The sequence below is a fragment of the Odocoileus virginianus genome, chromosome 7 (genome assembly GCF_023699985.2).
Source record: "Odocoileus virginianus isolate 20LAN1187 ecotype Illinois chromosome 7, Ovbor_1.2, whole genome shotgun sequence".
Lineage (NCBI taxonomy): Eukaryota > Metazoa > Chordata > Mammalia > Artiodactyla > Cervidae > Odocoileus > Odocoileus virginianus.
The window spans coordinates 28,474,800-28,499,144 of NC_069680.1; the positions used below are offsets into that span (position 1 = coordinate 28,474,800).

Sequence of the window (24,345 nt, forward strand, 5' to 3'; positions counted from 1 at the left end):
ACAGATCTGCCTGGACTGAATTTCCTCTGTTTCTCTCTCCATGTCCGCTGGGCGGGGGGACCCTGTCCCGTTCCCTGCCAACACTGGTGTCACCCCATCCTGACCTGCCACGCTCATACACAGCTCTCTCTAAGGGGTCTTTTCTCCCCAGACACAGGGGCAGGCATCCGTGGCTTATTTCCATTCTTATTCCGAACCCCAGCAAAGGACCTGGCCTGCAGCAAATGATGCTGTGTGCGCCTGTTGATGAGTGAATGGATGCAGCTAGCTAGCCTTGTGCGGATCTTCTTGACTCCTTCCTCACCAATCAGCTCTCCAGCACTCTCGGAGCAACACACTTGTAAAGATGGCACTGTCCAGCCTCTCCTTTATCTGTTGCACTTGGCTTAATCTTTGACCCCATTGCTCCAGAGCTTCTGCCCTGGATAACTTCTCTTCAGGGTCAGGGTAGCATGAATTCTTGGTGAAGACTCCTGGCCATTGCAAGGATCCCTGAGCACTAGGGGAAGGTGATTGAGACTAATCAACATGTGTTAAAAAGTAAAAAGCATTCAGTTATTTATTTGGTGGCATTAGGTCTTAGGCCTGCCAGATCTTACATTATGGCCCACAGATTCTCTAGTTCCATGGACTTAGGGTGCTCTGTGATGTGTGGGAACCTAGGTCCCAAACCAGGCATCAAACCCGCGTCCCCTGCTTTGCAAGGCAGATTCTTAACCACTGGACCACCAGGGAAGGCCCTAACCAACACATTTTACAAGTAGTGTTCCTAAGGCCTCTGTTTTGTGTCCTCAAACTTGCTCCAAGCACCCATCTGACGGGCAGGAAGCAGACACAAAATGGGCGTGAGATGGGCTTGCATGTCCTCTCCTGGCTTCGTTCTGAGCCATCTGCCTGCAACCCATGATCTGAAATGCTTGACTGCATTGGATGGTCTGGACACTTCACCCTGACTCTGGTCCTCACAGAAATGACCCTACTCTTCTTGGACTGGAAATGCCACCCTCTGGTTAGAAAAGACTTCCTTCCTAGCAGTTATAAAGGGCAGGTGGTACGTACAAAGGGGTGGGTCCACGTGATGTCTAAGCCTCACCCCTGTGCGCAGGGTTCCAGGTAGTGAGAATCTCACACTTCCTTCCATGCTGGCAGAACGGAATGAGCCTCCTTTAATCCATGACTCTCCCATCCGGGCACTGACAGTGAGCTTTCACTGTGGCTCAGACACACTCAGATCTGGAAGCCAAGCCTTAGAGCTCCTCCGAGTAGCATGTGACAAGATGGGACTTTTCGAGTATCGCAAAAACCTGCTGTATTGGATGTTCCTGAAAGTGAAAAGTGAAAGTGAGAGTCGCTCAGTCGTGTCCGACTCTTTGCAACCCCCATGGACTGTATAGTCCATGAAAGTCTCCAGGCCAGAATACTGGAGTGGGTAGCCTTTCGCATCTCCAGGGGATCTCCCCATCCCAGGGATAGAACCCAGTTCTCCCACTTGCAGGCAGATTCTTTACCAGCTGAGCCACAAGGGAAGCCTAGATGTTCCTGAGCTCTGGCCAGTTCATCCTGGTTCCCTTCAGGACGCTTAGCTTGAATTTCAGTGCTTGCCATATAGCTGATATTTTTTTAATAATCAAGTAGATTTGCTACCTGATAAAATCATGAAAATACTAGGAATTTGAAGATGATTTTATTTGTTTCGATTAATAGAAATTTAGCTTTCATGCTTAGTCATGCGCAACTCTTGTGACTCCATGGACTGTAGCCCACCAGGCTCCTCTGTCCATGGGATTGTCCAGGCAAGAACACTGGAGTGGGGTGCCATTTCCTTCTTCAGAGGATCGTCTCAATTCAGGGATCAAACCAGTGTCTCCTGCATCTCTTGCCTAGTGTGTGATAATCTCTAAAATCAGACAGAGAAAAGAACATATTTATTTACTATTTTGAGATGCTAATGGCTTCAGTAAAATTCTGAGAAAATTTTGATATAATCAGAGTCTTGCTAGGTATTTATATGGTTGACATTTCTTGCATATTTGATAAGTCCTTATGTTGCCATAATTGCTGTGAAATAATTCTCTTCGCCACTGGCTCAGCAGTAAAGAATCCAACACAGGCAGACCACGAATCCCAAGGTAGTTTCTCACATTCAGATGTCCGCACAGCAAACTTCACTGCAGACACATTTTGCAAACAGGAACATGGTACTTTGCTGTGGTTCAGTCCCTAAGTCATGTGCAGCTCTTTGCCATCCCATGGACTGCAGCAAGCCAGGCTTCCCTGTCCTTCACTATCTCCTGGAGTTTGGCCAGACTCATGTCCATTGAATCGGTGATGCCATCCAACCACCTCATCCTCTGTTACCCCCTTCTCCTTTTGCCTTCAATCCTTCCCAGCATCAGGGTATTTTTCCAGTCAGTCAGCTCTTTGAATCAGGTGACCAAAGTATTGGAGCGTCAGCTTCAGCATCAGTCCTTCCAATGAATATTCAGGATTAATTTCCATTAGGATGGACTGGTTTGATCTCCTTGCTGTCCAAGGGACTCTCAAGACTCTTCTCCAGCACCACAGTTCTACTAGGTACCAAAAAACTCTGGTAGTTTTGTCAACAAATTAGGACACGAATTTCAAGTGGATTGTCGAAAATACTTCGGTTCATGAATTCCTTTAGAGAAGTATCATTTAGCAGTAGGTTTAGGGATCTTTGAGAAGACTAGAAAGAAATCTATCACTTCATCAGGAGTACATTCTCTTTTTAATTGACAGAATCAATCGTTCCTTATTTCACATTACAGTCTTTGCTGATCTAATTTCTCTTTTACTTGTTTATATTTGTCATTCTTTTCTTTTACTTTATTATATATTTTTTTAAATGAAAGCAGAAAGGACATTCAATCCACCTTGTCAAAGTGTTTATTGCTCTTTTCTAGTCATTAGGGCTCAGTAGGTGAGTGAAACAGTGATCCCTGCCCTTGTGGGGTTTATATTCCAGTGGGGAGAGTTGATGAGCAATGTTTTTAATAAGTAGGAGATCATGGGAATGTATATGAAGGTGGCTTGTGCAGGAGAGTGGGGTTAAGACAACGGGGTGTGCTGTGGCCTGGGAAAGGTTCCAACTTTAAATGGGATGGAGCAGGCTCAGCCCTGGGGGAGCAGTTTCAAAGCCAGGCTCTGTAGGAGAAGAGAGTGGCAGTCAGGCAGTCTTCGTGGGGAGGGCCCTTGGTCAAAGGACACGGGAGGCCTTCTAAGGGGAGAAGGTGGGCAAGCTCCAGGACCCCATGGAGAGTGTGACGGAGGCCATGAGCTTATATTAGGTTCTAGGGCTGCCATGACAAAAGCCACAGGGTGGGCGGCTTAAACAGCCGAAACGGATCCCTCATGGTTCTGCAGGCCAGACGCCCAAGATCCAGGTGTCCCGCTGAGTTTGCTCCTGACATCTCTCCCTTTTCCGACTTCTTACTCCATCTCCACGTGGTCCTCCCACTGTGGAGTGTCTGTGTGTGTCTGTGTCCCAATCTCTTCTTCTGTAAGGGACGCCGGTCAGAGTGAATGAGGGCCCATCTTAATGACCTTATTTAACCCTAATTGTCACTTTCAAGACCCTGTCTTCAAATGCATTTACATTCTGGTGGGCCTTAGGACCTCACCATATGCATCTGGAGTGGGGATAAAATTCAGATCATACCAGACATGGAGTCAGAGAGGTATTGGCGAGGGGTGGAGCAGCTTATGGATGGCCTTGTAGACCCAGTCATTGGTCCACATTAGCCACTTTTATTTGTGATGATTGTTTTGTCCCAAATAATGGTGATTTCCCTTCCAGAATTCCCAGGGAGTGGTGTGCGGTTTCCGATTCTTTCAAATCCCTCCTATTAATCATGCTTCCCTTTAACTGATCAGCCTAGAGTTCAGCTTTTTGCCTCTTTGTGACACCGAAACTGTCAACTTACGTTCAGAACTAGTGGGCTTCCTTATGCCATGTATAACACTTTTTGTTGAGATAGGAACTAGGAACTAGAGCATTACAGCTTGCAAGCTTTTTAACTGTGTATCCAGATAATTAGCTTGTGAAAAACATACCCAATTTTGCAAATAAGTGGTGATTCTGGAAAGTAATTAAAATTAGTCATTATAGTATGACTTTGTGGATTTATCTTCCACTGCATGCTGTTAAGATCTCATCTAGGGAAGATTAATAAAAAAAAAAATTAAAAAAATCTTGGCTGAACATCTGTTGAAAAGTGACCTCCAATTTGCATCTTCTTAATATGATTTGTGATTAGAGCTTGGGGTTCACATGAAGGGAAACCAGTGTGATTAGTGATGCCTCCTTTTTATTTTTATGCCTGAGTCAAATAACCAGTATGTCTTTGATTGTCATGTTAAAAATTAATCTTCAACATGTATGAATTTGGTTCAAGAAGATTAATCTCAAAAAACCAATATCTTATATTTCCTAATTAAAATTATTATGGTCACTATTATAATTGGTAATTACAAAACACAGCTCTACATTTGTGGCTTCTCCTGTTTTCATTATGTCTGTGTAGAAATAGATGGGTGTGAGTAATGCATATGTAACTCTGGGTACTTGCTGTGTATTTTGATTGAAATACCCCTTAAATGTTTTCCCAACATCTTGGAAGGTTTTGTCTTGTTTTGGCACAATGTGTTATGACAGTATCTGCAGTGTGTACTTGCCACGTGTGTGATGGTGCCTTCACCCGTGGCCCAGAGGGTCTCCTTAAGATGCTAATTGGCCTCAGCCCTGACAAGGGAAGCTCAGGTTTAAGTACAGCTGACAATAAGCTCCCTATCAACACACTCGGGCCAGTGGAGTGTGAGCTTCATGAGGGTTTCAGGAATAACTCCTGACACATAGTGTACCTCTGAAAATGTTTGTTACGTGATGCTCCTACCAGGAAATAGGAATTACAATGAATTGTCCCCCTTCTAAGTTTGGTTTTACTGTAGCTTGGAGGGGAGTGGTGCCTTTCTTGCTCCACTAGTAAAAATTTAATAGCATCCCTATGTGCTCTTCTGATGCATAGTCTTATTGCTTACCTCTTTGTTCTTCAATGATAAAACTCTTATATTTTAATAATATCTATAATTACATTTGTTTAGCTTCACATATTTTCTGAGAGGTGGTCTCTAGTTTAGGAGTTTTCCTTAACATCATAGGTAAATTCTATCTTAAACCAATATCCAAGAGACTAGATATCAAGTGTTCTCACAACCAAAAAGAAATGGGAATTATGGGACTTGATCCAGGTGTTAGCTAACCTTTCGGTGGTGATCGTACTGCAGTATATAAATGTGTCAGATCAGCACATTGTAGACCTTTTTGTTGTTCCGTCACTCAGTCGTGTCCGACGCTTTGTGACCCCATGAACGGCAGCGCGCCTGGCCCCTCTGTCCCTCACTAACTCCCACAGTTTGCTCAAACTCATGTCTGTTGAGTCAGTGATGCTGTCCAACCATCTCTTCCTCTGCCGCCCTCTTCTCTTTTTGACTTCAGTCTTTCCCAGCATCAGATCTTTTCCATTGTCTGCTGTTTGCATCAGGTGGCCAAAGTATTGGAATGTCAGCTTCAGCATTAGTGCTTCTAATGAATATTCAGGGTTGGTTTCCTTTAGGACTGACCGGTTTGATCTCCTTGCTGTCTGAGGGAATCTCAAGAGCCTTCTCCAGCATCCAAGTTTGAAAGCATCAATTCTTTATCACTCAGCCTTCTTTATGGTCCAACTCTCATGGATCCTCTGTCCATGAAATTCTCCAGGCAAGAATACTGGAGTAGGTTGCTATTCCCTTCTCCAGGGGATCTAACTGACCTAGGGACATTGCGGTTCTCCCACAATGCAGACATATTCTTTACCTTCTGAGCCACCAGAGAATTCCACTGTACAGTTAAATCTCAATGTAAAGACAAATATTGGAGAAGGAAACGGCAACCCACTCCAGGCTTCTTGCCTGGAAAATCCCATGGACGGAGAAGTCTGGCAGGCTACAGTCCACGGGGTCGCAGAGTCAGGTACCATTGAGTCACCTCACTTCATTTCACTTCACTTTACTCTCTGTAGGACAGGTAGGGCACTATATCTATCTTGTCCATCAGCTTATCCTCAGAACTTAGCACAGGTGTTCGATAAATATTTGTTGAATTAATTTATTTCAAGTATTAAAAACAAATATAAAATATTAGGCCTTAAAGGTGTTCCTGCCCATTAAAATCTCTAAGAAAACAAACACATTCATTCTCATTATTACAATTTAGCATTGACTCAGTGGTAAGAACCTGCGTAGTAGGTCCAGAAACAGAAACATAGCCTGTATGGTGTGGAAAGGACAACAGAAAATTACTGACAGATGTTGGTTCGGTTTGTTTCAACATCCGTCCCCGCTCAAACTACAGGAAGTAATGACAAGTTCAATGATAGAATTTACTTATCAAATTCAATGGTTTTCCCAAATATATGGATAAAAATGTAGTGAAAATTTTAAAAGCTTTTTTGGGGAAAAAAATTTTCTCTTTCCTATGCTGCTGCTGCTATATCACTTCAGTCGTGTCCAACTCTATGCGACCCCATAGATGACAGCCCAGCAGGCTCCCCCGTCCCTGGGGTTCTCCAGGCAAGAACACTGGAGTGGGCTGCCATTGCCTTCTCCCTCTCTTCCCTATAGGAATCAACAATACATGCGCTATTTAAGATTCACGTGGTGAAAACCACAAAACATTCCTGAATGATGTCAAAATAGACTAACCAATGGGGAGACGCCAAGTCTGTATCAGTGAGAAGGCTGGTTTATCTATAAGCCTTCTCCATTAATTTAAAAATTCATTGCAATCTCAATGTCAGTTCCAGGGGGACTTCTTTCACACTCAGTAATGTGGTTCTAAAGTTCATGTGGAAGAATAACTTGTCATGGATACCCATGGAAAATGTGAAAACCAAGGGTAGTGATGTAGGGCTTGTACTGAAAATAATGAACCATTTGAAAGCTACAGTAACTGAACTATGATCCTACGTTCATTAACTAGGTTGTTTCTATATGTGAGAGCAAGAAGGAATCCACTAAATATCAATATTAGCTGCATATCACTTATAGGATATTTTATGATTTTCAATTTGTATTTTTTTATTTTTATGATTTTGTGTGTATATATATATGCACATATATATGTATACATATGTATATATATACACATATGTATACATACATACATATATATACATACATAAGATCATATAGTAAAATTCACCCTTTTACTTCTGAATTGTGATTGATATGTACAGTAGTGTAAGCCCCACCAAATACAGGGTTCAGAATATTTTCATATGCCCCTCTGGAGTCAAGCTTCTCCCTTTGGTCACTGTAGTCTGTGTTTCTAGAATGTCACATAGATGAATTTATACACTCTGTCAGCTTTTGGGTTGGCATATTTCAGTTAGCACAGTTTGTTGTTGTTGTTTGTTTGTTTTAACAAAAGAAAGCCTTGGTGTCTGAGAAGGATCTATATTTGTTTATCAGTAGATAAGCAAAATGTCCATTTTATTGCTGAGCCCTATTCCATCATATGAACATCCCAGCATTTGTTGACCCATTTACCAGGTAATAGACATATAGGGTGATGCTTGGCATTTAAGGCTAAGACAGTCTGTAAGCTTCGGTGTAGAGGTCTTTGTGTGGATGTATGTTTTCCTTTCTCTTGCATGAGCACTTAGAAGCAGGATGATTGGGCCCTATGGTTAGTATATGATTGAATGTAAAAAACTGCCAGAGTTCGCCCAAAATGTCTGGACCCTTTTGCCTTCAGACCGACAAACAGGAGGATGTGAGCTGTTCTTGTATGTTTCATGCGTTTTGTATCCCAAGAAATATATACCTAAACCAAGGCTGGAAAGGTTTTTCCTTGAGTTTTCATCTAGAATTTCTGCTGTTTTAGAGGTTTTGCGTTTATGATACATTTTATGTTGACTTTTGTATATGATGTAGGGTATAGGTCAACTCTATTTTCCTCCATGCCTCCCTCCTTTTTCTTTCTGACTTTTCATATGTGTCTAATTGTATCATTTGAAAACACCATTTGTTAAAAACAGTATACTTTTCATTAAATTTTCTTGACACTTTTGTTGAAAATTCATTAACCCTGTGTGTGTGGTCAGGTTTTTTCATCTATCGGTCTGTCCTTTCACCAGTACCACTGTCTTAATATCTGTAGTTTTGTAATAAATCTTAAAATCAGGCAGTGTGTGTCCTTTCACGTTGTTCAAAGTTTCTTTGGCTATTTCACATTATTTGCTTTTCCACATAAAGTTTAGAATTAGATTGTTAATTTCTACAATACCTTCCTGCTGACTGTAGATCACTTGGCATCTTAACGATATTGATTCTTCCAGACCCTGAGCATAAGTATATCTCCATTTTTTTTAAAGCATTCTTAGACTCTGTTATGAATGTCTCCTGACTTTATATACATATTTTGTGACTTTAAAGTATTCTTGTATTATTTGTCATCATGATCACCACCACTATAACCAGCATTTGTGTATGTAGCCAGACACTGAGCTAATATCCTTACATCAATAACCAATTTAAATCTTTCAACAATTCTGGAGTTTAAAGTTACGGTCCCCACTTTACAGATGAGGAAACTGAGGCTCAGAGAGCTTAAATTGCCTGTTCTACTTTATATAGCATTCTTGATCTGGGTCAAGTGATTATTATAAACTGCCTGCCTCAAGCCTTTTAGTCTTGTCTCGTAAGCGAATTTTCTATCATCTACCTGTAAACCTTTAGCCTAAAAAGAAAAGCATTGTAAAATAATGAAAGGAATGTGCGTGACATTAAGATCTGTGTTTCATATGGAGACGGGATATTTTGACTCTTACTACTGTCACTGAGGAGTATTTTGTCAAGGCCAGCAAACACTTCTACAGTGAGCAGTCCAAATAATCGTTCTTGCGTTGAAGAATGCATGTGTCGGAGCTTTATATACAAAAGCATTAAAACTCTCCATTCACTTACATTTTTGCTCCTCAGTTTCCTGAGTGAATATTTCTGAGTTGGGAAGCTTCACTCCTCCTCTGTCCCTTCCCTAAATGTCTTAAAATAGCTAACTCGTTGCTTGTTTTCCTGTTATTATATTCAGTAATAATTCCTATGATTGGAAAAGAAATACTTGCTCCTTAGACTCTCCTTGTCGGTCTGTAATAGCTGCCTTTTATAACATTAGTGGCATTGTGTCTTAATGAACTGTTGTCTTGTGTGTCTTCTCCAGTAGTCTGTGAGTAGAAGTTGTTTCCCTTAGCATTTTATTTTGGAGTTTGCATAGGTATGGAAATGTTGAAAAAACATTACAGTAAAACATGAATACCTGTCAGCTAGATCCATTCTTTATTAACAGTTTGTCAGGTATGCATTAACTCTGCCCTCTCTTCATTGTGTATTTGTATATATCAAATGTAAATTTATTTTTTCACCAGAGGAAAAGTTTGTCATGGACATGATGGCGCGTCGTCCCTCATTGTTTCTTGCATCTCCTGAGAAAATAATTCTGCTGCATAGTCAGTAATAATATGGCATCTACAAAAGCTAACAATTCTATAATATAACATCTACCGCAGATGAAGTTTCCTCATTGACCTTCTTTAAGGGCTCAGGCCAGTGGCCTTACCCGATGTCGCGTAACCTGGATTTGTCTGCAGCCTCCGCATCCCTTTCCCCCTCTTCACCCCCCACCCCCGCCTCCTCCTTCTCCTCCTCTAACGTGGGGTCTGATCACTGTCTCTTGCTCTTCTCCTCTCCTAAGTGTGTGTTGGCCAACTCTCTCTAACTCTGACGTATAAAAAGGAGTTAATTATCTTCCTTCCTTCCTTCCCCCAACTAGGGTGAGGATGTTATTCCTTTTTATCTCACATTTTTGGCACAGAATACCATCTTGGGGATGATGCGTCCTTTGTGTTCCGTCACACCCAGGGGCACAGTCTGTAATGAGGAAGAATGTGGGGGTGATAGTTTCAGATTGAGGGTCTTCATCCCCAAGGACACTGATCCGAATCTTTTCAGTCCCCATTGAGAAGGGAATCCTTTCTGGAATCAACCGTTGCTTTAGGGATTGGAACGGTTGGTTTCCTTATTTTCTGGTTCCGTATACACATTTTGATCTGTAAGGTCAGGGTCTTACCTTTGTCTCTCTTTCCAACACTGCCTGCCTTGCCAAGACCCCTTGTCTGAGCACCAGTGTAGACTCACGGGCCTTCCACTGTGTCGTGATCCGTTGCTCCTGTTGTTCATCGCGTGTTCTCACTTCTGCCAGGACAGTCTCCTCCAGCACCCTTCTGGGCCCTGACTTAGTCCTTTGGCCCCAGGCCCCCGTGTGTGCTCATCCTGGGGGCACTGTGTGTATCTACCTGGCCAAGCCCCCACAACTCTGTGTTGTCAGCACAGCGCCCACTCTTTGAGGGTCTGTGGAGTGTTGCACTTATACTCGGCAACATTTTCAATCTTCTCATCATTTCTGCCTCATCTCCCCAATTTCTTCTGGTGTGTTCCAAGTGGCCCCATCGCCTCAGAATCTGAGGACCCTTTGATTTCCTCAGGGCCATGGGGAAGGGGTGATGGGGTGGGCATGCAGCCCCTACGGGGGATTTTCATGCCACGTGTGTTTTCTTGCACACCTGCTCAGCAGGTGCATTGCTCTGCAGAATTTCTCTTGGGTACCACCCCCTCCCCCAGACTGAGTTCCACTTCCCCATAGTAGGAGAAAATAAACCTCAAGGCACTTAGTGCTAAAAGAATTTTGGGGGCTCTTGTAGTCCTGAGCAGACAAGGTATTAGTGATATATTGTGATAGGTAGCATTTGAGCCTTTATCTGTACACTGTAGATGTATATATTTATGTATAAATGACTATTTCCTAAGAAATAACATCTTATAAATCAGATTATCATTGCTTCTGTTTAAGATAATCTTATATTCCAAAATGTATTTTGTTCTGCTTATGATTCATTAGTTTTTTTTTTAAGCATTTTGTATGTGACAGTTTTCTCCACATCCACTCATCTAACCAGTATAAATACTATTGAGCACAGCATCATTTTATGATTCATAGAGAGGAATTTCATTTCATCCAATAAAGAGTTTCAATTTTAATCTATAACCATGATGACAAGAGTGTCCTTTATGGACAAAAGAGAGCTTAAAAATATGTAGTTTATTGATCCACCTTCAAAGGCAAAATTTTATTAAGACTGAATTACTCTTGTTTTTACTACAGTGTATTTACAGTTACTATATATCATGGGAGAAGATCTGAAAAATACTAAGCTCTCTAAGGTTCTAATATCATCTGATTTACTGAGTTTATGAAAATAAATAAAAAATTTTCTATAGTAATCTGACTTACGTTAGCAACAAATGAATTATATCAAGAAATGATATGCAATATATGTATATTCCTCTTTATACCAGAAAGTATAATTGTATATAATTTGATTGTAATTTATTTTTATTCTTCATAACAAATGTGAATATGTGTTTGATTTATTATGTTGAATAAGCAGCAAATAATTGTTATGGGTAATGCGAGATCCAGAGAGTTCCTTTTGGTATATTTTTCCTATAAACATCTTCCTACAATTACTGCCACTGTAAAGTTGAAATTGATTTTGTTTTAAAAATTAAATTATTTTCTTTATTGTGTCTGCAATGATATGAGCTATAGCATTCACTTTAAATTTAAGATGCAGGTTTAATTTGTTGCTAGAAGTTGAAAGGAGCTAATAGATGACATTAGTTTTGTTTCTCAACCATACTATTTTTAATTTGGTATAGTGTCTTTTTACAAACTTTCCTCACTCTGTGGTCCTTTATAAAACAAAGGATCACAATAGTTTGGAAACTAAATGAGTAAAAATTAACTGTACTTTGGACAGATGATTCATGGGACTGACCTTTTCTTGAAATGAGGAAGAAACAAAAGACTGCCCTCAGTTTCACCATGGAGTGTATTTTGGGGAAGGATGTAGTAAGTTCAAATGGTATGAGTGAATATTTATTTTCCCAGTAACCTCAGTGTTAACAACAGTACCTGATTCAGCCTTTTTATTATGTATTATGCCTAAGCACATATTTAGTTAACAGGATGTTGAATGCTCTGCAAAGCACAGCCGTGACTTGTGTCTTCTGCTGTATCTCCCACGGGCACTGGCTTCTCTTCGTCTTACGCCGTTGCTCTGTCTGCATATCATTTCTCCCTCGTAACCCCCAACCCCATCCTAAAAGGGTTGAGTGATTTCACATGATGTCAAAATACATGAATGGAGAGACCAAAGCAAAGGTGAGAAAATCTTCCTTGTATCTGTTTCACGAATCCACAGAGAAAGAATAATTTCACAAGGATCATAGAATTTGGAAGGGGTTTTCCAAGTAGGTTATTATCATTTTAAATCTGAGGGTTTACAAAGGCTTGACTTGTCCTGAGAATTAGGTGCCTCCTTCACTGTCCTCTCCGTGATCAGTTCCTAGTCCATGCTTGCAACTATTTGTGCATTTCTTTTTTCATAATTTTTATTTATTTTGCTGGGTCTTAATTTCGGCATGCAGGACCTTTAGTTGTAGCATGTGGGATCTAGTTCCCTGACTCAGGAATGAACCCAGGCTCCCAGCATTGGGAGCTTGGAGTATTAACCCCTAGACCTCTTCTTTTGTTCGCGAATGTTTGAGAATTATTGTTCTATCTGTAATATTCCAAAATCTCACACATGTGAGTCTTGATTGTGTTTGACCCTCAGTGGGCCCTTTCATTTTGGATATGCTTGTCATTTTAGAATAATTATCTTACATTGTTTAGTTAATTAATTTATATTTAAGAATTTTTGACAACTTTGTTGAAATCTAATTTTTATGCCATAAAATTCATCTATTTAATGTAAGAATATAAGGTTTTAACTATAGGCACATGATCCATTTTAGAATATTGTCGTCACCCACAAAGGAAACCCATACCCAGTGGTAGGTGGTCTCCATTCTCTCCTTAAACTTCAGCTCTTGGCAATCCCAAGTCTCAGTTTACGTTTTTATGGGCTTGCCTGTCCTGGACACTGTCTAGAAATGAAATCAGGCAAAATACAGTCATCTGTGACTAACCTGTCAATTTCTGCAAAGCAGCCAGCTGGAATTTTGATAGGAATTGAGTTGAATCTGTACCTCAATTTGGCGAGTATAGCCATTTTGACAATATTAAGTCTTCTAATCCATGAACATGGGGTATCTTTCTATTTATTTCAGTCCTCTTTAATTTCCTTTTAGAGTACCTTCTGGTTTTGGGGGTCCAAGTGTTATATAATTTTGTTTAAGTTATTCTTAAGTTTGTTTTGATGCTTTAGTAAAAGGAATTTCTCCCCTAAATTTTATTTTCAGATTATTCATTGCTAGTATATAGAAAAACAATTGAGTTTTGTAATTTGATCCTGTGTCCTGAAATCTGTGAAGTCGTTTATTAGTTCTAATAATCCTTTAATGAGTCTTCTATCATTTTGTAAAAGTACTTTTGTCTCTCCATTTTCTGTGTTCTTTCTGGAATGTCTATTTATTCAATATTGACTCCCGAATGGATTCTCTGATGATTTTATACTGTGTGTGTGTGTCTTGTTCTACTGAAGGATTTCATTAATTGTATATTCCAAAATGTCTATTAAGATGTTTATTTCTGCTAATACAACTGAAACATTCCATAATCATTTCTTTGTATCTGTCCCTTTTTTTCTTTTTGTAATACTGTATTCTTATTTTATGGATATCATCTCTTATCTACCTGAAGATAGTAATGATAGTTCTTTGACTTTTCTTATGTTTTCTCGATATTCTTTCATTCCTCTGGCTTCTGTTTTTGCTTGCTCTGGCCTCCTTTATTAATGTCTGGTCAATTTTTCTCCTGAGGGCTGCAGTCGTGATCAGACCCTCTGTTCCCCGTGCATGCACAGACCTTGAAGGCTCTGGGCTTCACTGCATGAGGAGCCCGTGTGGACAGGGCCTCATGTTGTCAGAACCTCGATGGGAAGCTAGTGGGTATTCTCTTGGGCTGGTCGGTTTCTCCAGAGAGGATCCTTCTAGTTGCCTGTTCCAGTTTGCTATGGGGCTTAAGTGCGGGCTGCTTATCCTCTCTGCTTTGCTGGGAGCCGAGCTGAGCAGAGCAGTGTGGGCACTTAGAAGGATTGGCTTCCTATCACTGGACAGTCTCAGCCAAGTGGTCCTGCCCCGCTGTCTCTTCTGTTTTGTCAGGACGGTAAACACGTGCTTCCCTGCTGGGAGCGAGCTGGTCCCCTTAGGGGACCTGCTGGAGTGGACATATTGGCCAGGTTTTAAAGACATCAGGGCTTTTGATTTCCAGTTGACACATAGCCTCGCTCTCTGAGTAACTGGCAGCTCCAGTTTCCGAGACTTTCCAGGACTCTCTGCCCAGAATCAACAGGATTCCTGATAGATATTCACTCCCTTCCTGCTTCTAGCACAGCCAGTAACCATTCCTGCATCCACTTGTCAGCTTCCAGAATTCTCTCCTCTGTGGTTCTGTCTCTCTTATTCTCTTGGTCTTTGTGCATTTGTGAATTTTAGAAACATTGTTGTCAGTTTAATGTGAGGAAACAGATGAGTTTGTGTTTACAGTTGTTTTTAATTTGTTATGTGGATGCCCCCATGTGTATTTTTCACAAACATCATCTCGACAGAGGTTTTGGAGGATGCTTTGGGCCAGTGAATGACATGTTGAGATATTCTTTGTGTTATCTGTCTGGACTCCCTATTTTTCTCTCTTAAGTTTCCTTTAACAAATAGAACCTTTAAACATGTCACCATTGGCTTTCCCTCTTAAAAACAAAAATCCTTGCGTTCTCTAGGGCTTCTCCTTATCTGTCCAGGAACTTACCTGTATGGGGATTTATTTCATATCACCCCTGCCTTTAAAAGGAAATCAACCTGTATATTCACTAGAAGGACTGATGCTGAAGCTCAAGCTCCAATACTTTAGCCCCCTGATGCGAAGGGCCATCTCTTTGGAAAAGACTCTGATGCTGGGAAAGATTGAAGTCAAAAGAAGTAGGTGGCAGAAGATGAGATGGTTGGATAGCATCACCGACTCAGTGAACATGAATTTGAGCCAACTCCAGGAGAGAGTGGACTGAGGAGCCTGGCATACTGCAGTCCATGGGGTCCCAAAGAGTCAGATATGACTAAGCGCACAACAACAATTGCCTTTGAAACAGAGCACTCGACTCCCAACTACATTCCCTTTTCCAAATCCTAGTCCTCATAATGCTGCCGTGCAGTACTGATTCTTTGGCTGAAATGCTCCCCAGTATGGAAGTCATCTAGAATCCACCAAGTGATACCTCTTCCCACCTTTGCTACAATTCTTGCCCTGTGTCCTTTAGCAGTATCATTGGAGGATTACTTTTCTTCAACTTTTGATGGTAATTATGAAGTAGATTTGTTTTCATCGATACATTTGAAATGAAATATATGAATGAGAATTCCTCTTCAAAGCACTTGCTTTCGTGAAAACACATTAAAAATTTTTGACATGTCATCACTGGCCACCAAGAAGTGTAATCCCTGATATAAATAGTAGATTCTCGTCTTATTCAAGCCTGGTGCCTGCCCTCCAGACCACATGTCCCTGGGGCTCTGTCTGCCCCTCCAACAGCTTGTGCGGTTTGGAGCTCCCCCAAATCCCTTGGCGTTTAGAGCACTTGGAAGAGACAGAATTTCTGCCTGTGCTGCGGGCCCCATGCACATGTGAGATCCAGGGGCGTATGAAGCATTCTGGACTGTGGATGGCATTATGAAGAGCAATGTCAAACTTCAGTCTCTGAGCCTCATGACTCAGTCCTGATGTCTTTACATAAAAGAGGCGCCCCTTCACAGCTCAGGACTGTGAATGCACATCCTTGGGATTTTTCCTTCTAATTCATGTACACAGTCTTGGACCCTAGACTAGGCAAAGGTGGCAAAGATGCCATTGACAGGAACTCACCCTAAGCCATCATTCTTCAAACTCTGACCTATGCTAGAAGCCTTCTGTCTCTGTATCCCACTGGGGCTTCGTGCACTCGCTCGCCTGCCCCGCCCTGCCCCCCTCCCCCAGCGGTGCTGCGTTCTCCTCTTCTCCAGCCTACCTGGCCACCTGCTTAGAGCGCGGGTGTTCCGGATTGAAACTGGAGGAGGGCCAGGAAAGAGCTCTAGGAGAGCGCAGGAGCACGTTCAGTCGAAGGCTTGAGAAGCAGCGACCTAGCCCACGTGGGCAGAGGGAGCCCCAGGAAAGGACTTTTTGAGAATAAGGCGATCCCTGAGGGCACTAAGGATCAGAGGGAGAAAGTGGAGATCTCAGCTGTCTACCTAACGACCGCCTTTTTTTAGGGTTTATTTTTTACTTGGGGGATCATCGCCTTACCGTGCTGTGTCGGTCTCTGCCACGCAGAATGTGAATCAGCCATAAGTACAACGATGTCCCCTCCTGCTTGAGCCTCCCTCCCACCCTCCACCCCATCCCACCATGGAGGTTGCCACAGAACCCTGGGTTGAGCTCCCTTCCTTATACAGCAAATCCCCACCCGATATCTGTTTTACATTTGGTGGTGTGTCTGTGGCAGTGCTACTCTCTCAGTTCCTGTCCCACCTCCTAAAATGCTAATATATTTTCCAGTTTTTTTTTTTAAGTAATCTGAACTCATCTTCCCGCCCTCATGACTATGTGGTGTCTTTTCTTTCAATTGTCTCTTCTTTTTATTTTTTCCTCTGCTATATTTTTTGTTTTGCTGAAAACTGTCAGTACCATGATTACGTCTGATTTTCATCTTTGAGCATTTTCTTGTGCTATTTAAAACAGTTCATATTTTCATGATTATTGTTTGATGGTTGCATAATATTTCATCAAAAAACTATGGTATGTTTATGTGAACTAGCAAGTAAAAAATGAACTTCAGGTAAACAACAAATCATTTCCTTAGTATATGAATGTCACGTGCAAAATTTCCAGTGCAATCTTTGGGACATATTTTTCTGAGATTCAAATTGAGCTGGGCATCCTGTATTTTACCTTGCAATCTTACAAACTATCATATTACTTATACAGTTCCTAGCTGTTGAACACTGAGATGTTTTCAGAGGTGCAATGGCCATCTTTGGGCATAAAGTTTCTGATTCTGAATTACTTCCTTAGGTGGCTTATGAGAAGTAGAATTACCCTGAGGAGATGAGTATTTTTTTCCAAGACTTTTTAAACCTATTGCCAAATCGCTTTTTAAAAAGGTTATAGCAATTTATGCTCCCACCAGTGGTGTCTAAGAGTGCTCATCCCCTGCGCCCTTGCTAACATTATCATCACTTAAATACCCCTCTGCTATTTTGGCAGGCAAATAATGATATACCATTTTCATCTCTGATTGCTAATGAAGTTCACATTTTTTTTGTTTATGAGGCTTCCATGTCCTGATTTTTCGAAAAGTTCTGCCACCGCCTCCTGACTTCTCTGTCCCTATTTTGCATTGCTTTGAAGTCATAAGGAATATGTCTTACTTTTATTTAGTTGCTTATTTTTACTCAGCCACTGGGACTAGAACCCAGCCCCCAGGCTCAGCTTCCAGGAAGAATTCTGTACAATCACCCCCAGCCTACCTGCCCACCCACCCATTGTCTAAACTAAAAGTGTCCTATGACTTCTAAATGCATTTCCAGTGAATCAGTGGCCAGGCATTAGACAGTAATTTTCTTCTGAGCCTGCAGAGTAAGTTTTGTGTCGCAGCTCACCCCATTTCTGTTTCTGGTGTGTGATTGGTTTCAAATACAGCTTCCATAAATGCCTGCTTTCCATCCACCCTTAGAAACCCACCGCTCTTCCACTGAGTTCATGTAGGCGGTCATGCTCCATGGTGTCCGCCATGTTTCTTCTCTAAAGATGCTGGCCCCCTCTCGTGGGACTCCATTCCCAAGGAAAGAGGGAGCCTTTCTGTGAAACTTGACAGGTATATTACCTCTTTCTCAGTGGGGTCCAGCATTTCTGCTTAGAAAAGGACTGAAATAGAAATTTGCTTCCTCTAAGCAAGACTGAACAGTACCAATTGCTTCCGTAACGTTTCCTTAAGTAGGGAGTGCATTGTATCTGCTGGGCTTTTGACCTCTAACTCAAGTTGACGACCTGCCCCTGCCCTCCCGTTAGTCCCCGTCGCTTAGACAAGAGGCTGTTTAGTTGCTCTCTCTGTGACGTTCTCATGCATGTACAAACCTCCTGACCAGCCACTGAAGCCTTCCCAGGATTCGCTTTATGGAAATTGCCATGTTCTCTTCAGGTTTACATTTTCTGCATCATGTCGGTTCCTCCGGCCTTTGCCTTGCATGAATTTTTCAGCATTACGTGGCAGTCTGCTACCTCAACTGAGTGTGTCCGCATCACCCATTTGAGTATCTGGCCAGACTCTGGATGTTCTATGTGTGTGTGTTGTTTTTTCATGGATATTACTCCCTGCACATGTTCTTTGCCTCTTCAAGACTGCTCTGGGGTCTTCTTTCTACTTTGAACTTCACATTTAAAGTATAGGATGTGAGTCTATTGCTCTGAATTATACACGGCTGGCTTTGTGATTTCAGTGACTGTACTGTGGAATTCCGAATCTTTAACCCTCTGACCTGTAGAAAATTAATTTGAACCCCTGGCAGGTGACCCTTCTTGTTCTAGACAAGCTCCTTGTTTGGGCGGGAGGTGTCCAGGTCATAGCCAGCTGGGTCAGGGGAGACCTGAGGACACTGTCTATGGTCACCTTTTCCATTTCTGCATGATCTTCCCAACTTTCTCTAATGACTGCAGAAGTATGAGAAAGTGAATCTCTGTTTCATGTTGGCCATTAGCAGTGACCTCAAATTTCTCAGAAAAATAATTAAAATGCATATCTGGATAACTGGAAAATTAGCCCAGTTCCTCAGCACCTACCTCATAGGTGGTATTCTGGGTTCACAGCTGGGTTTCCATATTTTCATTGAGAGGGGAACACTTTTCTGCCTCAGTTTTACTGCCTATAATATGGGAACAAGAAGAGAATCTGTGGTGTGATTGAATGAGGCCTTGTTTCTAATGGCCCCAGCATGGTGCTTGACACATGGTAATCAATCAACATGTAATATGATGAAGACTGTTATCCAAAAGATGGCTTTCATCAAGAGTAAAGAAGATACAAAGGCAGCTTCTCTTGTGCTCAACAAGATGCTAAACACCTACATATTTCAAAAGTTCATCTTCATAAATGGACATCTTGCCATTTTACAGATCATTCCTCCAGTGGAAAACAAGCATTATTTAAGCTCTTTCCCTGAACACCAACTTGGAATCTAAATTTCAGCAATTATCATCATTCACAAATAATTTACAGTTCTGGGCAAATGGAAGATACCATATTATCATTATTTTATTTGTCCAACTTACATAATGCATTCCCTGAGGACTCATGTGGAAGCATATATGTATATTACAGATATAAAATGGCTCAGAAAAAAATAGTGGACTTTGATATTTCACTACAGAGCGTGCATTCCAAATTCATACAAGAGATATCCAGGCATTCAAATATATTGCTTGTAAAAGTAGAATTAGTGAAAGAATACAATCTGTGAACTCATTTAACAAGGCAAAATTAGGGCATGTCTCAGAGTATGTCTCATCCTATAATTTTACCAGACTCACACTGCTTTAATGGGAGAAAACATAGGTCCTATATTTCTTACAATGTCATTACTTTAGGGAAAAATATTGAAAAGCAAAGAAGGTTGTTAGTATGCTGTTAGCCATGAACCTCAGAAATGATATATTGCAATTAATGGCAAGAAGACAGTTTAACCCCCTGCCTAGTCACTAGACCAAATGTGTCTTGGTGTGTCTGCACGCACACACAGGTGCACAGACCCGCACGTGCAAACACGTCCACACTTCCGCTGGTCAGTGCTCTGGTCCCGTCCTTTCTCCGTGTCTTGATTTCCTTTGGTGGTTTCTTTTTTTCCCCTTCTTTCCCTTTCCTGCCAGCTCTGTCTGTTATGAGAAATTCCTGCCTCTCCCACTTTACATTCTGATGAGGCTGCATTCCTCCCCACATGCTTCTCCTGGAGGAGAATTGGACCATAACTCATTGTGGAGTCACTGGTGATTGCCTCCAAATTGGCCAAGGGGGATACAGGCAGATTTGAGAAATAAAAGGCCTTTCTTTGCCACAGCCCAGGAGGAGGTGCTGCATGCACACTTGGCCTGATAATAAGGGCAGCGACTGTCCGGAGAGCACAAAACAGAAGTGGCAGTGATCTCAGTCCTGTCTCCCATTTGCACATATTTAATGCAGAAAACCTTTCAAGCTTGTTTCTTCCAGACTGGACAGTCATGTATCAGCAAGCATTTAATGGAGTCAGAGAGACAGAACTGTAGCGAAAGAGAAGATGCTGAGGCTGGAGTGACTGGTCACCTAGCTGTCCAGCCTCACTCGTGGTGTCTCCTTGATGGGCTGTGACCCCAGACTCTTGGTTCACATCAATTCTCCTCCCCGCCCCCGACCAGTTTTTATTTTTATTTTTTATCATGGTAGAGGTGACATACTGTTTTAACTATAGTTAACTGTATAGTTCAGTGGCACTAAGCAGCTCGCACCATCCTCCTCCACCTCTCGAATTTTTCACCTTCCTAAACTGAAACTGTCCCTGTTAAACACTAATTCCCCCTCCCCACTCTGCACCCCCAAAACCCCCAGCCCCTGGTACATCTACCAATGTACTTTCTGACTATGAATCAGACTATTCTAGATTAAGTAGAATCGTATAAGTGGAATCAGACAGTATTTGTCTGCACCTAATGTATATTTGGATGCATTTTTAAGGATTGGGATTGACATGCACACACTGTTACATATAAACTGGCTTCCCTGGTGGCTCAGCTGGAAAAGAATCCGCCTGCAGTGCCGGAGACCCCGGTTAGATTCCTGGGTGGGGAAGATCCTCTGGAGAAGAGATAGGCTACCCACTGCAGCTTTCTTGGGCTTCCCTGGTGGCTGAGCTGGAAAAGAACCCGCCTGCAGTGCGGGAGACCCCGGTTAGATTCCTGGGTGGGGAAGATCCTCTGGAGAAGAGATAGGCTACCCACTGCAGCTTTCTTGGGCTTCCCTGGTGGCTGAGCTGGAAAAGAACCCGCCTGCAGTGCGGGAGACCCCGGTTAGATTCCTGGGTGGGGAGGATCCTCTGGAGAAGGGATAGGCTACCCACTCCAGTATTCTGGCCTGGAGAATTCCATGGACTGTATAGCCCATGGGGTTGCAAAGAGTCAGACACCTCTGAGCGACTTTTACTTTCACATGTATAAAATAGGTAACTAATGAGAACCTAGTGTTATAGCAGCTGCTGCTGCGTCGCTTCTGTCGTGTCCGACTCTGTGCGACCCCCTAGACGGCAGCCCACCAGGCTTCCCCACCCCTGGGATTCTCCAGGCAAGAACACTGGAGTGGGTTGCCATTTCCTTCTCCAGTGCGTGAAAGTGAAAAGTGAAAGTGAGGTCACTCGGTCGCGTCCGACTCTTAGCAACTCCATGGACTGCAGCCCACCAGGCTGCTCCGTCCATGGGACTTTCCAGGCAAGAGCACTGGAGTGGGTGCCATTGCCTTCTCTGCTGTTACAGAAGAGGAGAAACAAGAGAAGGTCCTGTCAGTTTATATCAACCCTTGGGTGTCGTTCTCTGCTTATCTAACTGTAACTTATGATTTGTTTGCAGGGAAATTTCGTGGCCTGTATGACAGCTATTCTACGACAGATGGAAGACTATCATTATGCTCATTTGATCAAGACTTTTGGGAAGATGAGGACCGATGTGGTGGTGAGTGTGACTCTACCTTTTCATATAACCTTGTTTTAAGGTCAGCATTTTAGGCAAAATGCTGATATCAACATTTCCATTTTCAATATGATTTTAGATTTGCCTCCGCTTGACTTCAGAAGCCCAGGGATGGTCTAGGTAAAGGTGTGTTTGTAGGAAGATGAAGGTCCTATTTAAAATGGATAACCAACAAGGACCTACTGCATAACACATGATCTCTGCTCAGTGTTGTGTGGGAGCCTGGATGGGAGGGGAGTTTGGAGAATGGATAACACAACGTATATATATGGCTGAATCCCTTCTGAAACTACTGCAACATTGTTAATCAGCTACACCCCAATACAAAATACGAAGTTTAAAATTAAAAAGAGAGAGAGAGAAGATAAGCTTCCCGAGATAGGCTCACTCCTTGTACTGACCTGGAGAGTGACCCAGGGTGTCAGCCCAGAAAAATCCTTTTTCTGTTCTTCCCTCTTCCATGCTTTGGGGTCATGATAAATTTGGAGATGTTACCACGGAGAGTCTACCATTAGCTCCTGTTTATTTATCGATTGACGCTCGATAGCAGAAGCCAAGGAGAATTTTCAGCCTTAAATTGTGCTCCGTTATTAATTAGCTCTCATCATGGAGACTCATTAGCATTTCTGGAAATAATTCTCTAGTCATCTTCAGTGAGACTGTGATACAACTTAATTAGGAGAAGTACAATCAAGAGGAACGGATCCTTAGAGGCACCATCCCTGACAAGCTGACGTCGCAGGGCCATATGGCAGATGTCCTCCGTGAAGCCACCGCCAGTGTGCATGCAGAGTTGCCAAGTAGATGGCCACCCTCCACTCCCTTCTGAGGCCCCTAGATTCCTACAGACCACAGGAAGCTCTTCTAGCGTTTCCAAAACAATATTGATTGCACTTGACATCAGTCTTATTAAGGGATGGTCAAAAGACAAGGCATTTAAGAATTTTTTCAAAGGATTAATTCTAATAAAAACTACCTCACTAATCGCTGACATTATATATGCATATATTTATGCATATGTGTGTATGCATATGTATATTTACATTTGTATATGTAATATTTAATAATATAATAGATAATTAACACATGGATTTAAATTTCTAAAGATACACAAATGGATTTATACCTTAAAATCATAGCAGTTTTCCTTCTGTCAAAGGCAAGGGGGACTTCCCTGTGGTCCAGTGGTTAAGACTTCGCCTTCCAGTGCAGGGGGTGTGGGTTTGATCCCTGGTCGGGAACCTGAGGTCCCACATGTCACATGGCCAAAAAACTGAAACACAAAATAGAAACAATATTGTTAACAAATTCAATAAATAAAAATGATCCACATCAGAAAAAAAAAATCTTACAAAGGAGTGAAGGAGCAAGAATGTGTATGTGATGGTGTGTCTATATGTTTACTTTTTGTGTAATATTAATGAGCAGTTTAATGTAGGGCTATTCTCAGGTGTTATATGTTTAGTTTTTGTGTAATATTAAGGAGCAGTGTAATTTAGGACTCTTCTCACACATGTAACATATCACATGTGATGTTATCCTGAGATTCTTCAGCAGGCATGTCATAGTGAAGTCTAATTTGCCATGTGAAACATTTCATGCCTCCTGTTTGACCATCAGAAGGATCAGCCCAGTTCAGTTCAATCACTCAGTCGTGTCCGACTCTTTGCGACCCCATGGAGTGCAGCATTCCAGGCTTCCCTGGCCATCACCAACTTCCGGAGTTTACTCAAACTCATGTCCAAGTTGGTGATGCCATCCAACCATCTTATCTACTGTCATCCCCTTCTCCTCCCACCTTCAGTCTTTCCCAGCATCAGGGTCTTTTGAAATGAGTCAGCTCGTCACATCAGGTGGCCAAAGTATTGGAGTTTCAGCTTCAACATCAGTCCTTCCAATGAACACCCAGGACTGATCTCCTTTAGGATTCACTGGTTGGATCTCCTTGCAGTCCAAGGACCTCTCAAGAGTCTTCTTCAACACCACGGTTCAAAAGCATCAATTCTCCGGGGCTCAACTTTCTTCACTGTCCAACTCACATCCATACATGCCCACTGGAAAAACCATAGCCTTGACTAGACAGACCTTTGTTGGCAAAGTAATGTCTCTGCTTTTTAATATGCTGTCTAGATTGGTCATAACTTGCCTTCCGTGGAGTAAGCATCTTTTAATTTCATGGCTGCAGTCACCATCTGCAGTGATTTTGGAGCCCCCCAAAACAAAGTCAGCCGCTGTTTTCACTGTTTCCCCATCTATTTGCCATAAACTGATGGGACTGTATGCCATGATCTTAGTTTTCTGAATGTGAACTTTAAGGCAGCTGTAGCTAAATCTATATGAGCAATTTCCTAGACAATGGTTCAGGCTGAAGGATAAACTTTTCAGAAGGAGAAGCATTACCCATGCTGAAAACTCAGGGCTCCAATAGATCATTTGTCCTT

General features: G+C 42.1%; 1 protein-coding gene across 2 annotated transcripts in view; it reads left to right on the forward strand.

The window, feature by feature from the left end:
- DOCK1 (dedicator of cytokinesis 1) overlaps positions 1-24,345 on the forward strand; it is a 545,853-nt gene that overhangs the window by 313,006 nt on the left and 208,502 nt on the right. For both annotated transcript variants that reach the window (XM_070470415.1, XM_070470416.1), the window contains exon 28: positions 21,785-21,886. In XM_070470415.1, the coding sequence (XP_070326516.1) occupies positions 21,785-21,886 (102 nt within the window). The remainder of the gene's footprint in view (positions 1-21,784; positions 21,887-24,345) is intronic.